The sequence below is a fragment of the Mya arenaria genome, chromosome 11 (genome assembly GCF_026914265.1).
Source record: "Mya arenaria isolate MELC-2E11 chromosome 11, ASM2691426v1".
In the NCBI taxonomy this organism is placed as follows: domain Eukaryota; kingdom Metazoa; phylum Mollusca; class Bivalvia; order Myida; family Myidae; genus Mya; species Mya arenaria.
Genome location: NC_069132.1, coordinates 24,969,773 through 24,986,624, shown reverse-complemented (window position 1 = coordinate 24,986,624; position 16,852 = coordinate 24,969,773). Strand labels below are relative to the sequence as shown.

Sequence of the window (16,852 nt, the reverse complement as noted above, 5' to 3'; positions counted from 1 at the left end):
TTAAAGTCATGGTAAGATTCATGTCATGAATTAGATGTTTAGTTTACCATTGTTATACATTTACTTCTATTTAAATTTCTAAAACACATATTAGCAGATATGACCAGGTCTGTTCACTGGTTGAGATAGTGTAGTAGAATAGTAGCATAGGAAATGGTGACCCGAGAAGCCATGAGTTCAAACCCCAATAGTAGATGGTTTGTTTCCTTTCTTCAATCATGTACGGCTTTCTACCCAGAAAACAAACCAAAGCTTCATTCTTTAAGCTTCTGTTGTAGTTGACCAAATGAATCTATATTGACAAAATACAAGAGGTGACTGAAATGTAGGATAGAGAACAAGAGTAAAGATAAGCATATATCAAGGTGTCTCTTAAGTCCATTGGCCCTGAATCAAATAGGCGGATACTTCAATGAAAATACACTGGACATTTAACTTTCATTTAACAAGAATATCTGAAATCATTAGCCATTTACATTAATGGAATGAATTATTCAAAAATGGTCTAAGGGTTATTTTCAAAATGTGATTTTTTGGAGGAAAAAATGCTAATCTAAAACAGGCATAGACAACTATCTGACATCTTCCACTAAAAGAATGGAAAAAATGGACACCAATGCTCTTCTGGTATTTTTTTTTTTAAGTCTAACAGGGGGCATAAATGATTTTTTCATAAAAATTATATGTGCTTATCATACATGCTAAACATATAGAGAGCTGGAATATAAAATCTCAGCCATGAATTATGATAGTCATAAAAGAATGTACAAAAGAAAAAACTGAAAAAATCTGTGTAAATAAGTGAAACTTTAACATGTAAAAAAACTCACAGAATCTCAGGTTGAAGCTGTTTGGTGCCTTGGCAGACCAGAGTCTCATGGTGTTGACGGTGTTGTTCCCGTAGCCGGGGATGGGGCTGTCATACGGCATAGCAAACACTACCTGAAGAATGGGATTGTATAAGAGAATTATTGAGTCTGAAAATGTACATGGGCATCATCTAAAATTAGGAAAGACTCATTTGTTTTTATTAATAAGAGTGAGATAAATATGAGAACATAAGCACCAACTTTATATTGAAAGAATTTATATATTTTTGCAATAATATAAATGCAAAACTTAACCAACAATGACAACAACAACAATGACTAGATTTAGAATCGCGTTTATAGATTGAAGTATTCTCAGTCCCTTTTGGGGTTTGTCATCAATCCATTCTAAAATCAATAAATATGATCATTTTGTGATGCCATTCATCAAATTCCAGTGGTGACTTTGTCAGCAGCTTTCTCCGTAGAGAATTTATTTTGCCATTTACTTGGAAGTATTTTCTCGGGCTAGCCACATACCACACAAGTGCCTGTCATATACTTCCAGGGATGATTAATTTAACATATCTCATAAACAGAATTGTAATGCTTGATTTTCATCTGCATTTAGAAGACGTCAGCTTTATTCTCACCATAGAATTGAGACAAACATTCCAAGAAAAACTTGCCAACACTTGAAATAAATTCTACTGGTATCTGATATGCTTTATTTCGACCTGTGTAATTTATTTTACGCAAAAAAGAAATAAATTACTGATGAAATAAGGCCTCTCAAACACTTCTGGCTTGTAGCGAAAAATGTTTACACAATGGAAAACTGAATTCAGAAGTATGTTTGAGAAGCCTACAGATATGAGAATATAAACAACTCTCCAATGTTTACAAATTCTTCCAAATAACAAACTGTGCTTAAATGTTTCATAAATTTTATTCAATCACCCTTTATCATTGCATAGTGGAGAATTTGATCCATGTTACCTATCTACTTATATTCATCTTGGTACCATTTTTGTGCTGTTATGAAATTAATTTTATCTTTCAATTTATCACAATGTAATATTTTATTATGTTGTTATGTATTTGATATTGGATTACCTCACATTTACAATCTTACAAGAATTATTGCATTGGAAATGGGTTAGAATATATGATGCTTAGAAATGACCTTATCTTTAAGATGACATGCACAAATCCACTATCAACAAATGCCCCAATGCCAGCCTCTCTCACCATAGTATCGACCCATTTCTTCTTGCCGTCCTTCTCCTCGACGCGACCGAAGAAGTTGATGGGAAGCACATACTCGGGACGTGCCTTCTCCCAAGGGTTGCCATAGCGAAGCCACTCATCTGGTTCCTCTACCTGAAAATACATATGAATATTTGAATACAAGACTGTACACTTGATGGGGGGCAAATACCCGGGCAGCACCTTCTCACAAACCATGTCTTAGCTATGCCATTCATCCAGCTCTTTTATCTGAATTTAATAAAAACACTTGAATATAAAAGTGCACATGCCCATTCCATCTCGGTTTGTCAGGCTGTTCTACCTGCAATAAATACGAGAGAATGAAAAAGCCCATCACTAGTGAAATGATTGATGATAATAGAGAAAGCATATGCACTGTTCATTCAAACTTGTATTTATAACTATAACGACACACACATAAAATATGCATGAAAACAAAAGAAAGATTTTCTTTGATCCCTTTGGTTAACCAACAAAATAAGAACACCTCAAGAAAATGCTGAAAATTATTTATCAAAGTTGATCAAGAGGCACAACATAATATTATTTAAGCCAGAGTTATGGGCCTTGCTGAACATCTGAAATGCTTTTTAGTTATGGTAAAGGTTGATTTCTTCATTGACATTCACGCTCCAAAGACATTACCTCAACTCTTCTTGATTTTATATTAGAAACCCAAGTATGTAGAAGTTTATTGAACTACTGAAATCGCAAAACATCGTCAAAACAAGAAATCTAAGTAAATTTATAACCCAAGCATTTCTTCTAAGCAATTCTATGATAAATAAGTTGATCTGGTTCATCTAGACTATAAAGTAATATATGATAATATCCTCCCAAATCCCTATTATCCTCTTATTTCAGAAATGTAGCATTTACGTTTTGATTTCGATATTTATCATTTGTATTTTTAAAACAAATCTTTTCTTTTTTATATATGTTTATTCCTTGTAGAATGCCATGTATCATTGTAACCATATCAATCATTTTCTAATGCACATTATGTTTTTTCAAGAAACTGTTATTAACATGTTTATAATGACAATAAACAGTTCTATCTGTCTGTCTTTCAAAGAAAAACAAACTATTAAGCATACAGTCAAACAAACTATGCCATACTAGTATTTTTCAGTTCTATCAAATGTAAGACACTGGATCTGTTCCAAATATCATCCATGGATTTAAGCTAAGATGAACTACATATTTCTGGCTTGGAAAATGCAGACTTACTGACAGGTGGGTGTTAATTAAACATGTGCATGCACCATCTAATTGTCTTTTCAGCAGCCATTTCTCTCATTTCATGACCTAGCCAAAAAGATGAATGATGATTGTGACAACCCAGGGACTGCACTGAACTTCATTTATTAAAGTGCTTTATCTTAGTTGACTTTGTAAGAATATATAGTTGATTATCTACCAGGAAATATGTACATGTTGCATCTGGCTGATGCATCTTCAGGAATTATTAAAGCTTTTTCTCTTACATATTTGTATATAGGATACATAAAACTGTAGACTATCACAATCTATTTATGATTATCCTTTAATTCATTTAACACACACTGAGCAATTAAGAATACATTGAACCTACATTTTCTGCCGATGCAATTGCAGATAGGCAATCATTAAGTACTAGGCTTATTCTTAAGAATTTCAACTTTCTTGGGTGTTAGATTAGGTCCGCCTAGTACCACTCATGAAACAAACAAGCCATTCTTATCATTAAGTTTTTATATCATGTCATCTATTACTTTAACCTTGGGCAATATTGATTCTTCATGTAAAACTGTTGTGATTGATTTTTCATTTCCTTTTTGTTATACCATATTCTAAATCTGTCTGGTGTATATTATTTCTATGACAAATGGTTATTTGCAGAAGACTGTTAATGTCAGCAAAATTTCTCACGAGCAGTCATCTATGGAAGCAGTCTAGGTTTTATAAGTTACACAGTGTAATACCAGCACATGCCCTTCATTGGGTCAGGTATTACAATCCTCCTTGCAAGCATATGGTTATGCAGGCCTTTTTCTCTTGTTCCCACGGGTCGGCCCACCAGACATATTCCTCTAGCAAAATATATATTTATTTGTTTTACCTGTATTGTTCATTCAACATTTTAATGAATTGTGTGATGTTAAGTTTTGGTGATTATTGAAATCAGAAATCATTTTTCGTTACATTCAGAGATCGGTATGCAATATTAACTGTCATATTGTAGTGCAATTACAGATATTTTACCTTGCATGGATTGATATTTCAGGTCTTTTGAAGGGGGAAAATCTAATACTTGAACAATTTCCACATTTGCATGAGACAGAAAAGCTTGTTCTTTAAACTGTAAAATTTCCCATTTTTTTATGTAAAGTGATTCTTTTTCTCAAAATGGCATATTTTGCGATGAAAATTTTCCCAAAATGTCTTGGGACTTTTCCCCAAAATGTGCAGAAAAAGCTCTGTTATGTTCAACAAGTTTTCTCAGACTTTTCAGTCTAATACATAGAATTTTTAAATAAATTTTAATTATTAATTATGATTAATATATAGAACTACTAGTTTTTCATTTCATATTTGAATATCATATTTAAGATAGAAGTTGGTTTACAATTATGAGCATTAAATTTAATCTTCAAAAGAACAACTTCATCATTATTCCAGTTATAAGCATTACTGGTAAGTTTACAATTAGCAAAACTGTATTTCGTTAAAACTCAATACTTAAATCAGGTTTTAAATAGGTCAGTCACCTCCACAAAAAACTTCCATTAAGAAGACATATCAGATAACATATCAGAAGAAATATCTTTTTAAATTTAGGTTAATTCAGGTTAATTTTTACACAAAACCATAAACATGTTGAAAAATAGAACATTCTACTTAGGCCTAAAAAACAAAAAACATTTGGTTCGGGTAACCCGACCCTACCTACGCAATAGGCGCCGACCCTACCGTTTTTATAGTCAGTTTGAAAAAAAAAAATGAAAAACTGAATTTTTTTTTATTTTTTTTGCTTTTCAATATGTAGTTTAAAACCTTAATTTCTTATATAGACGATAACTTTAACACCATTCTCCAATGATGAAAATGACATTCTTATATAAAGCCTAATAAAAAAAATAAATAAATAAAAAAAAAAAGCCTACCTACCCTACCTATTTTTGAAAAGGATGTAACCCTAACCAAACATTTTTTTTTAGGGCCTTAGTCTATAAATTGTTTCAGGTTAATTGTGACTTCACCCTAGTCCCTAAGTTGAATAAAACAATTTTTAGATTTTTTAGTTAAAGCCAGGTTTTGGTACAATTGTATCAAATTAATGTATACATGTACTGATTTAAACTTCAAAACATACGTCATTTACTACTGACAGAAGACTTGGCATATTAAAAAGGTATATATGCTTTTTTGTGGATCATAAATAAAAATATTTGAGATTTCATTTACAGACAAGACTACGACTTTTCGTACCGATAAGGAACATATTAAAGCTAGAAGGTTATTTTTGTAATCAAAAATAGATGTCTCCCCCTATGTTTGTCTCATTCAGTTCCTTGACATTTTATGTTGGTTCAAGAAATATGGAACGGACACAAAATATAGTCATATGACCTTGATCTTGAACCCAGCTGGTTGTAACATGCACTCTGCACATTGTCTCAATACGGTGAACATTTGTGGCAAGTTATTTCAAAATCCTTCAAGCCATTCAAGAGATATGGAGCGGACCTGATTTGTGACGGACAGACAACACTGTCATAAAATTGTCTCTCAATTTATGGAGGGAGACATAATAACTTAATAAACGTTTGTCTTTTTTATAAAGTTATTTTTCTATTGACAGAAACAAACAAATATATCTTTAAGTCTATGTCATCACAATATTTCATGTATATAAGTATCACACAGGGGCCTACAAAAAAAACATTTTCTATGGGGTTACCCGACCCTACCTACGAAATAGGCGCCGACTCTACTTTTTTTTATAGTCAGTTGGTACAAATGTTTTTAAAAATTTAAAAAAATAAAAATTTAATAAAAAGCCCTACCTGTTTTGAAAAGGATGTAACCCTAACCAAAACATGGCCATACTGAATTTGTATCAGAGAGTTGCATCCAGTTTACCAATATTATAAAGCAGGTCATTAACCCATTCTTGACTGATAATTTTGTCCCATGCTGCTGCAAAAAATAGGGTATGAAATTCAAACCTCAACAAAAGACCAAATTACTGCCAACCCGGATCTAACCTGGCAACCGGATCTAACTGAGTTTAATACAGAATAACAACAATAGACAAAATAAACATTAGTATTTTTAGCTTGCATAAACAGATTTTTCATAAATTTGAGATCATTACCAAACTTATGTGGGTGTAACAAAAGAAAATTGTGAATACAGAATCTATAATACAAGAGATTCATAACTCATGCTGTACCGGCAATCTGATGTTTGCGTTATGCAACTAGGAAATAACTGAAATCAATTTGTCTATATATGAGCAAGAATTCACTGTCCAGCACATTCCTGTTACATCCCAAACAAACCGAATTTACTCCTATCATTTGTTTTAATAAATGTTATTTATATGCATGGTTAAAAAGATCATTTATGTGGGAGACAGTCTCGAGTTTTTCATTTATTTCCTTGAATTTGATTAATATTTAAAACGAAGAACAAGTCCGATTTTTGAGAACAATTGCCAGGCACTTTTTCATGTAGGCCTTTTTCACCCAGCAACAAAAAATGCATGTATTCAAAAAACATCAAACAGGAGCATGAAACTTATCTGAGATGGTCCATTCTACAATACAAAGGTGTCTAGAAATAATTATTTAGTCGTTTTTAATAAAAAATAAATAAATTTCAAGCAGAAATTAATGACGTAACATTTCGTGTCAATTTTGGTTACGTCTTTCCCGGACAAAGTTTCCAAGCAGTTGTGCCTAAAAGGTTAAACAGGAAACGTATTTGTTGCGTTTTTTTCAACAAAGGTGTATCCTTATTTTTATTGCGAAATCAGCAGGCGCGTTTTCCATCAAAATGTTACTTAACTAAACTTTCACTGTAAAGGCTTAGATTAAGCAGGTGCGCGCAAATGGGGGATTCCCAGTGTTGTTATTCTATTTTCATACGACATCAGCTTCATCAATAGAGTCACTTGGAGACTTCGGCTATTTTTGGAAACAAATGGAGGACTGTCAAAACAAACATGTGTGAGTATTTTCATCGTGTTACGTCTCGAACGCATCGATTGAGTGTTAAAAAGGTTGTTTTATGAGACGAACTATTACACAATTCCGATACAATTGGTGTTCTAGCGGAAAAGAGTGCATTTTAGGACATTTCTCACCCGTCTACATGCTCATGTAATTATTTGAGTTCGTGTTATTGTTGAAGAAAGTTGGACAGCCCATTTCCCTATTGTGTCTTATTTACGTATCGAACGCCGAGAAACTTTGTTTTTTTAGATGGTTTATGCTAGTTTTGTTGCTAAACACAACTGATTAAATAAACACTATTATCACTTGAAATGAAAACAACAGAAATGTTTATAAAAAATCTGAGATTGATAAAGGACGTAACGTTGACGGAAAAGACTTAACATTGACGGTAAATAAAGAATATCCAAATATAGATGTTATGTAATTATTTTTAATGTCCATCAGGGTAATCGGCTCAGAGTGTCAGTGAAGTCCTTCGGACTCCACCCATTTAGAACAGCCCAAATGTAGTTCATACACCGATGGACGTTAAAATAAGTATTTCAATCATGTTTACAGTTAAGCTCTTCCAAGTTTTGTAAAATTTTATATTCAATAAACTTGTAATAGCCCAAGTTTTTACTTTCATATGATTTCCACTGTATTCCTGTATGTAAACTTAATTGAAGTCCGACAAAATGTGAACACGTATGTAAATTCTCTTCACAAGTGTCATGGTGACTGACCGTTTGGTGTCCAGTGTTACAGCCCTTGAAAAGTTAAAGGTGTTGTTTTGGAAAGAATAAAGCAAAATAACTGTAATTATATCTCTCAAAATTTGTATTTTATTGAAATGGTATAAAGAGGCATGTTATTTTCATGTTTATGCCTTTCTTATCCAAATAACATCTTATTTAATGTAGACATTTGAGTCCAGTTACATCACCGAAAGGTTATAGTGAAAATGAACACTTGTTCATGTCGATGGTAATTATTTTAAAGTTGAGTATAAACACTTAAGTGCCAGCAATGTTTAGATAATAAAGAAAAACTTGACATCAGCACATAAAAGCAGATAGTGCCATCTTTCTGTCATATTGTCCTTGTTACATCACAAACAAAGTGAAATTTCTAAACGGCTGTATTTACTTTCCATGTGGTGTTTTTACATTGTCCTTTCATTATCTTGAAGCTTATGTGTCATATTTCATTAATAGAACATAAGATATGCAAAAATGACATCTTGAAAAACTCATAAATGTTGGCCACCAAGCCATTAGTGATGTAACGAAAATGTGCTTGACAGAAAATTCTTGCTCATATGTTTATTATAGCCATCTCAGCCATCTCAGCAGACCTTGTAGTATATCACTTCTTCCAAATATATTGATCATTTGTGCTCTCTTTTTGTAAACTTACACCAAAAAAATATAAAAATGTACCTCCAACGAACATAATACAAAGGGGATTTTCCATTAATCAATCACCTTTTATAACACAAAACGTGATTATGATGAATTTATTAAGCTATCTACTGTTGAAATTAAAAGGAACAATCACGTCATGTCAAACTAAAATTATAATAAAGCACTTTTAAAACAAAACTGCAATTGTTCTGGCAAGGGCAAAAGCTAATCATAACTTTGCCTATAAAATCAGATAATGAACTACCAAATCAACCTACCTGCCAGCCATTCTCAATCTTCTGAGCAAAGATGCCGTAGTCATAGCGAATCCCATAGCCATATGCAGCGAGGCCGAGGGTTGCCATGGAGTCCAGGAAGCAAGCTGCCAGACGACCAAGACCGCCATTTCCCAGCCCAGCATCATCTTCAATCTCCTCAAGCTCCTCTATATCAAGACCAAGCTGTAAACAACAATATAACAGTGTACCTTTTGAAATTAAGGAACAAGATCTTATTATATCACGCCTCCAACAAAATTGACGCAATGCCATTGGTCCATGACTGGTCACGTGGTGACCTCATATTTTTCCTTATAGGGTCACCAAATTCATATTGTTCAAAAATGGTGTCTATTTTCCAGTTCCGATGAATAAATAAAACATGGTAACATGCTAACAGGTTGTTGATGTGATACATGTTACAGGGTTAGAAGGTGACCTGAAATGGGATATTTGAGGTGCAGAAAACCATATTTAAGATCGAGCTTCGCTCTCAACCGATATCAGACAACGCGAAAACTTTTTCTCCTTCACAGGACATTGCGACAGGTAAACACTTAAAATTTACCTGTCGCAACAAATTTTTACCTGTCGCAATGTTACAAACAGTATTCGGTTACATCAGCCTAAACCTTGATTTTAAGCCTCTTTTTAAATAAGTTTTGTAATTCCCCATTATAACAGGTTTAGATCTTTTTGGTTAGATTTGACCTACAGTACTATAATAAATTACAAAAAAAGCTAAACATCATGCAAAAAAATCAATATTCGAATCTTATGTCATAATTTTTTTCTTCCCTTGCCTCCCAAAAAAAACTCATATCTGGTTCGCCTACCCATGGAACTGCTAGATCTTACTCTTTTAATTCATCTTTAAATTAAAGATAAAGTACAGTTATAAAATGTAACGAATTGTACTACAAGTCAAACTCAGGCACAACATTTATGCAAAAACGAAAGTAGATTTCTTGTTATTGGCAATGTTAAACAGAGCGGAAAGAAAGTCAACTCGGTATTTAATCATCATATTTAAATTAACACGATTGCCGGGAACCACTTCGCCGAAAATAAATACATACGGAATTTTGTAATTTCCGAACATTTCCGTAAAATAAAAGTATTATAGTACGAGCTGAGATCGGAACCTTGCGTGTTTTATTGGCTTTTACGGAAACATGTCGAAACGGGGTTTACAAATAATGATACACGGATTAACACGCTGAATAATCATGATATAATAGTTAAAAATAGCTCTGAACATTTATTTAGAAACTGAAAGTAAATTTTCCGAAAATTAAACGGTGCTGACTGTAATTTTTCACCGGACATTGTGACCGACCAAAACAAAAGTTTCGTCGGTCAAAATGGAAATATACCGGACATGTCCGACGGACATTCGCATTGTCTGCGATATGGTTTCCTATGCCCTGTATATCTCATATCGAGTCACCTACTTACCCCATCGCTTAACTAGTGTTTACTTCCACAAAACTCTAATTGTAATTAAGATTATGTATAACAGGCTTTTCTGTATGCATTTAAACCTTTTTTTTTTAATTGGGAAAAAAATTGTGGAAAAACTTGTCAAAAAGGGATTCACCATGATTTAAGGAATTTGTCCAATAGGTCAGAACATCTGACCAGCGGGCCTGTATAAATATTGCCCAGCTGTTTAAATTCTGTCAGAGTTCGCGAAACCCGTCCTTCCCACCAGCCAAATGTCCAAGCTGGTGGGTAAGCAGGGTTTCGAGAACTCTTGACAGCCCTTAACAGACAGGCAATACTGTATAAAAATATTAATAAAGGTTGGTAAAATATGAGTGGCACTGGAAAAAAAAAGATACTGTAAAGAAAGAACAAAAAGTATGGAAAATAAGTTTTCGGACTGGTAAAAGCTGGCAGTGACTTTACAAAAATTGTCAGGTCAATCTGTTATATGACTGATAGATATAAAAAAAATCATCAATAAAAAAAAACTTACATGTATTTTTCATTAATGATGTACTTAATAAACAGGGATAAGCTTTGATAAAGGGTATAATTTTAAAAGCATCCTTGAAAAGAGCTTTTTTTCATTGCTTTCAAAACCAATTATCAAAACTGTTTTGCCTCAGACCCAACAAATTGTAATAACATGTTCAAACCGAATTCAGAAATAATAATGATAATGATATTCAACACCAATTTAAAAGCAATATATGATTCATGCAACCGCAAACAACAGTTCAGCAGTATGGATTAGTCTCAAGTCTGGTGACAGCATGGCACAGCTTTCAAATTGATTTCTAGATGAAAATGGGTGCGAAACACTGGACTAACAAGATCACATTACAGATAATCAAAGAGATGAATTCTTTAATCATGGAATGTGGTTTTCATGGAAACATCAATTTAATAAAGAAATATTTTGGTCTGCTTGAGAGTGAAGACAACTATAAGCTGATATCAATCATGCATGAGTTTCTTCCCTTGTTTAGAAACTGGTACCAGTAAATTTTTTGAGAGGCGATCGAAATCAGCCCCTACTTCGGGCTCAAACCCACAACCTGTTTGGAGAGAGAAGCGAACTTGAACCACTGAACCACTCTCATCCTTTCTTTGAAAGGACATATTTACATTTGTGTCTATTGTGGCTTAATAAGATTTATTCCTTTTCTCAGAAAATGACATATCCATAAACTAATAATACTGTACTAAGAAATCTCCTACAGAGTTGTTATCTGCTCCGTCAGCTGTTTCAAGGGTTTGATTCTTTGGCCTGTCACAGGCAGGACATTAATGACAGATCAACAAATCAATTTATCATCCAAGCACTTATATACAGTAATTGTCTCAGAATATACTTCACTTCCTCATCAAGACAGCAATGTCTAATGTACAGATACCAATCTAGCCCAGTAGTGATTCTGGAAGCATTTCCATAGAGGTTTTCTTCATCCTTTTCCAAGAAAATGGCTTTGGAAATATAGCCAAAGAATTACCATAGGAATGTTATTTGCAGAAATATTAATTTCGGAAATATTAATTTCTGAATCAATACCTTTTTTTGTAATATCACAATTCTCTAAACTGAAAAGTGGTACAATACACTCAACAGGTTAGACCAACTTTTATCAAATATATATTTTTTTGTTCAACCAAAAATAATTCAAGCATAGATTCTTATCAAGTTTCTGTGGAGATTCATGGAGTTGACCCCTCCAAGTAACACCAGGTTTGTAATTCTATTGACAAACTCCAAGGCTTAAATTCGAAACTTCACAGAAAGCAGATACATGTAGTCGATAAAATCATAATGTTGAATGCAAGGGAAACGGGTGGGTCTAACTCGTTGAGGGTACTGTAGTTTATACTGAATGTGTGTATATGTACCTGGTACATGGATTCATCACAGGAGCTCTGGATTCCAAGGTTCACCATGGTGTTAGACAAGGTTCGGCCCATGTAGAACTCCAGCGACAGGTAGTACACACGCTGAAAAAGAATAACATTTTTTTTGTAATATGTTTGTATTATTTCGCCATACAACAAGACATTATAATTATTACTTGAACTGATGAAATAAAAGCAAAATATGGAAAAATAATATTTGTTTCATATTTTTTTATGCTGCAGTGTTTCAATTTGAAACCTTTTCTTATTTTGAAAGACATAAGGGTTCTTGCTGGGGGTCCTAATGGACCCTTATTACTGCCAAAATTCTGCCAAGGAATGTTGGTTTCCCTCGTATTTTTTTTGTTTCTCAATACAATGTAATGCTAATATTCATGTAATACTTTGCAGAAACCACACTGCAATATATTGTGTTGTAATGTTGCATTAATATGATGAGATTTACCCTCAGGGACAAATGTGTGCGTATAAAGGCAAATACTCACGGGGGGCAATTTACCTTTTGGGACAAATTTACCCCAGGTCTGGATGTGGGGTGAATTTACCCCTGTGGGAATTTCATGTCATTCAGATGATATAATGTTTTTGCCCCAGAAGGTATTTTGATTTTGGTATTCACATTCTGTTGCAGACCTTGTGTATATATCAAATGGAAATATATTTTGGGGGGTGCCAGGGATGCACAAAAAACACTACGAGAATCTTGAGTAATAGATGCAGGAGCTCTGTGTGAGGAAAATCCCCAATACATATAAAAAATTTTTAGAGCAAAGCTGATTTAACAAGACCTTTACACCCCTTTTCAAACAATTACATATTATTTGACAAATCTTCAGCGCAGAAATAAACGTTAAAAACTAGTACGTTATCTTACTACTGTAAGCAAGTAAACTTTTCAGGGGTGTGAGCCCGCCTCTTCATTAGAATGTTCCTAGTGATAAATAAAAAAATATGCCAAATTACTGCTACTACTGATGACTGCAGTCAATTTCCTTTGATGCAATAAGTCAATAGATAGGCTGTAGATGTTGCACTAGATTTGAAATTCACTTGAAGCATAAGGACACACTTAAAGCCATGACCATTGAATACTTCTAAAGCTTTAAGTGCTAGGTTCATTAGCATACATTAGAAATAATCATTATTACATAAGTGTTAAGGCAGTTGATCTCATACAAAAGTAAATATTTGGCACATTGCTTAACTTGAATCATCTTTTTCAACAATATACATGTATGCATTTTTTCAACTAAAAATATAATAATGTTAACACATATTCAAAAGGAAGCCATGCTTCAAGGTTTATTGAAATATATACATCAATAGATGTATCACTGAGCAGGATATAAACTATGATACTATCTTTAAATCATGACAAATGATCTCTATATCCTTATTTGTAATTTGGCTGAGACATACTAGATGCGGTATAAATTCGGTCATGATTTTAGGCTTCTCTGATCTTGATCACCCATTTGACTATTCAGTCATAGAATTGAGACAGGGAACACTGATTTATAGTGACTAGTATGCTGATGACTCTTAAAACAATCCTTTATTTCAAAACTCACAATCATTTGGGTTGGGCCAATTTTTCCAGTTGGTCCTGGGAAGAGAAATAATTTTTGTTAATGCTGCAAAAATACGCCAGATTTTGTTTTAAAATACAACGTACATGTATGTGTTAATGTGCAGTGGCCATATTGCATTATATTGTATAACTCAGTTGAAAACAAAATCTTTATTATTAAGGCTGCATTTGGTCAGTACACTAACACACCCATAAACTGTATTTTAACATTGAACGTTTGCATCAAACATTTTAAAACAAGTCTATAACCATAAACCAGTCGTTGAAATTAGACTTTCGGATGAACAAGCCCGAATTCTTATACTATTGCAGGGAATCATATTTTTGAACAAGCCCTGCTATATAAAATTCAGAATTTGAGCAAGCCCGGAAGACATTTTACCAGTGCAGGTTTTGCGGGCTTGTGCTAATTTCGACCACTGATAAACCAGTGGATTATCAGGCCGAGCTTGCCATGTCCACACCAAACACACCAGCAATTCAATTTAAAACGATACCTTAGTTTAATCTTTCATATAGTTTGACAATTTCAAAATCTTATTGCTGTTCTGGACAAGCAGTGAAATGAAACAGGAATACGATTTATTTGTCTGTTTTTGCTGATCAAAGGAGAGTCCTGTGTAGGATAATTACTACTTTGGATGCTTGGATAAACCAAGATTCTTAGTTTGACTACTTCCAGGTGGTGCAACGGTAAGTCAAACTGCAAAAACTGATGAAAACAAATGATAAAGATATATATTTCAGGGTTTCTTTCATTTTTTCATTGTGCTGATAACTGAATTCAAAACCATAAAATGACTGATTACAAATGATGATTAATCTGTACATATTTGGGAATAGTATTGTCATGCTAGTTTCTTACTCACATTTACTAAAATGGATACAACCACAAGATTCTATAAGAAGTGAATCAAAATATGATTGATATTCAGTGTCTTCCTGATTTAAAGAAAGAAATGACTGTTAGTGTTTAACTTCTGACACTTTTTTTTATTGCGAAAATTAGATAAACAGATAAAAACACATGATAAGCATCTAAAAGCCGCCGCGAAAGCAGTTTTTGGTCTATACTGGTTTAATCCATATAAGCAGCCGTGTTAACATCTGTCAATGTACAAGTTCACAATTTTATTAATTTGGACGTTTTTACAATTATCTCGGAAAGTTTTTGTTGTAGTAAGGTAAAATTTTGAATGAAACATCTTTGGTTAATGTGTCAACATCTGTCAGAGTGCAGGTTCACAATCTTATTTATTTTATGTCCAAAATTGTTCATTTCATGGTCAATGCATGCTTTAGAGGTCACAGATACTGAACACTTAAAGAGTAGCTGCCAAGCTATGTTTTGTTTTCACTGTTTTTCAAAACACGCGATTTGTAAATGTAAAGCATGATTTCTATTTATAAATAACTTGAATGTAGGTCAATATAACTGCAAGGCCTCAATGATGCGCACACACCCTGTGACATTATTCCTCACATGCTACATTTTGATCTTTTAAGTGTATTAATATACTGAAAGGTATTTAATGTAAATACTCAACAAAACAAGGGGTATAAAACTTCAGCCATGTTGCTAAGGCAAGCCTTAGTATTGATCTTGATCATCAAATTTTCGATCATCATAAATAAACTTGTAAGTGTTTTAACTAGTGTTCGAGAATGCATCCTGTTCGGATTTATACAATCAAGCAGTATTGTGTAAATTATTACATTTATGGTCTATTGGAGTATTGCATTACAATGCAACATGTTTTTTTATAATAATGCTGTCTTTTAAAAATATTTAAAGTCCAAGATTTCATATCTGTTTCTTTTGATAACCAGATTGCCAGATTATAAGAAGACATCATTCATGTTGTCGCAATGCATTCTGCATATCACATAGTCAATAGCTGCATGAGTAGGTGACAATTGTCTCTTTAAACATGTTAGTAATTACCTTTGGGTCTTTTTCATAATAGTGCTGTTGCGTGCGAATCCATCGGCCTGTCAAATGGTCCCGCACTGTATGTGCAAGCGCATAGTAGTAATCTCTTGGTGTAGCAACATTTCTATCCTTCACAAGAGTGTAGTGGAGATGTCGATTGAACGTTTTCTTGATATTCGAGACATTTTCCACTGGGGCAATGCCACGGATACTGATTTGCTTCCTCTTTTCCACGTCCGATTGGACATACGCACCAGACGACATGTTACAATTCAATACAATGCTACAAAAGACACAAAAAAGTTGACAGTTTAGAACTTGACAAGAAAATCACCCATCTACCGACTTCCTTCCGCAGCTGCAGTGTCCTTGAATAAAGGTCAAGGACGTTTGTGCATGAAGGTAAACACTCTACCCTAATGGTTGTTCGGAATTGTTCGTATTTTTCCGTATATTTCCGTTTACCTCCTTTCACGTTTCCTCAGATTGTTACATGTTAAAATGTTGTTTTTTATTCCGCATCATCGTCTGGTATATCATATGTCGTGGACGAAATAACTGAAACATACTAGGCGCGTATGTATCCAATATGTAGCTGCCGTGACGCACATTACCGCCCGTGCGTTTACGTAACTTTGCCCTCTCACAGATTAATTGTTTTGACATCGTGTTATTTTTTGGTCTCAGAATCAGCTTACTTTGGTAGCAATGCCTTTAATTCAGTCACACTAGAGAACATACAATCGAACAGATCTTAATTTTGGGGGGAAATGCCGAAAAATCATTTTTCTTTAAACGCTGTCTGAGAGTAGGATTTTATTTAAATTGTATAACTCTGTCAAAGGCGTTATCATAGTAACGCTTTTAGCCATAAAACATCAATTTTCGATCGTTATTATGAAAAACTGCGATCTCATATTTTGTCACTAATCTTGTATCACTGGTTTCCAGACATTTATGGAAAAA

The 16,852-nt window shown here is 33.6% G+C and overlaps 1 protein-coding gene across 1 annotated transcript in view; it reads right to left on the bottom strand.

The window, feature by feature from the left end:
• The window catches only part of LOC128207611 (glycogen phosphorylase, muscle form-like), a 29,100-nt gene extending 12,842 nt beyond the window's left edge, over nucleotides 1-16,258 (bottom strand). Inside the window, exons 1-5 of the mRNA XM_052910649.1 lie at nucleotides 15,899-16,258; nucleotides 12,342-12,443; nucleotides 8,970-9,152; nucleotides 2,061-2,192; nucleotides 831-942 (exon numbers count right to left, since the gene is read on the bottom strand). Coding sequence (XP_052766609.1) covers nucleotides 831-942; nucleotides 2,061-2,192; nucleotides 8,970-9,152; nucleotides 12,342-12,443; nucleotides 15,899-16,150 — 781 coding nt within the window. The 5' untranslated portion in view covers nucleotides 16,151-16,258. The remainder of the gene's footprint in view (nucleotides 1-830; nucleotides 943-2,060; nucleotides 2,193-8,969; nucleotides 9,153-12,341; nucleotides 12,444-15,898) is intronic.
• Between the last annotated feature and the right edge of the window lie 594 nt (nucleotides 16,259-16,852).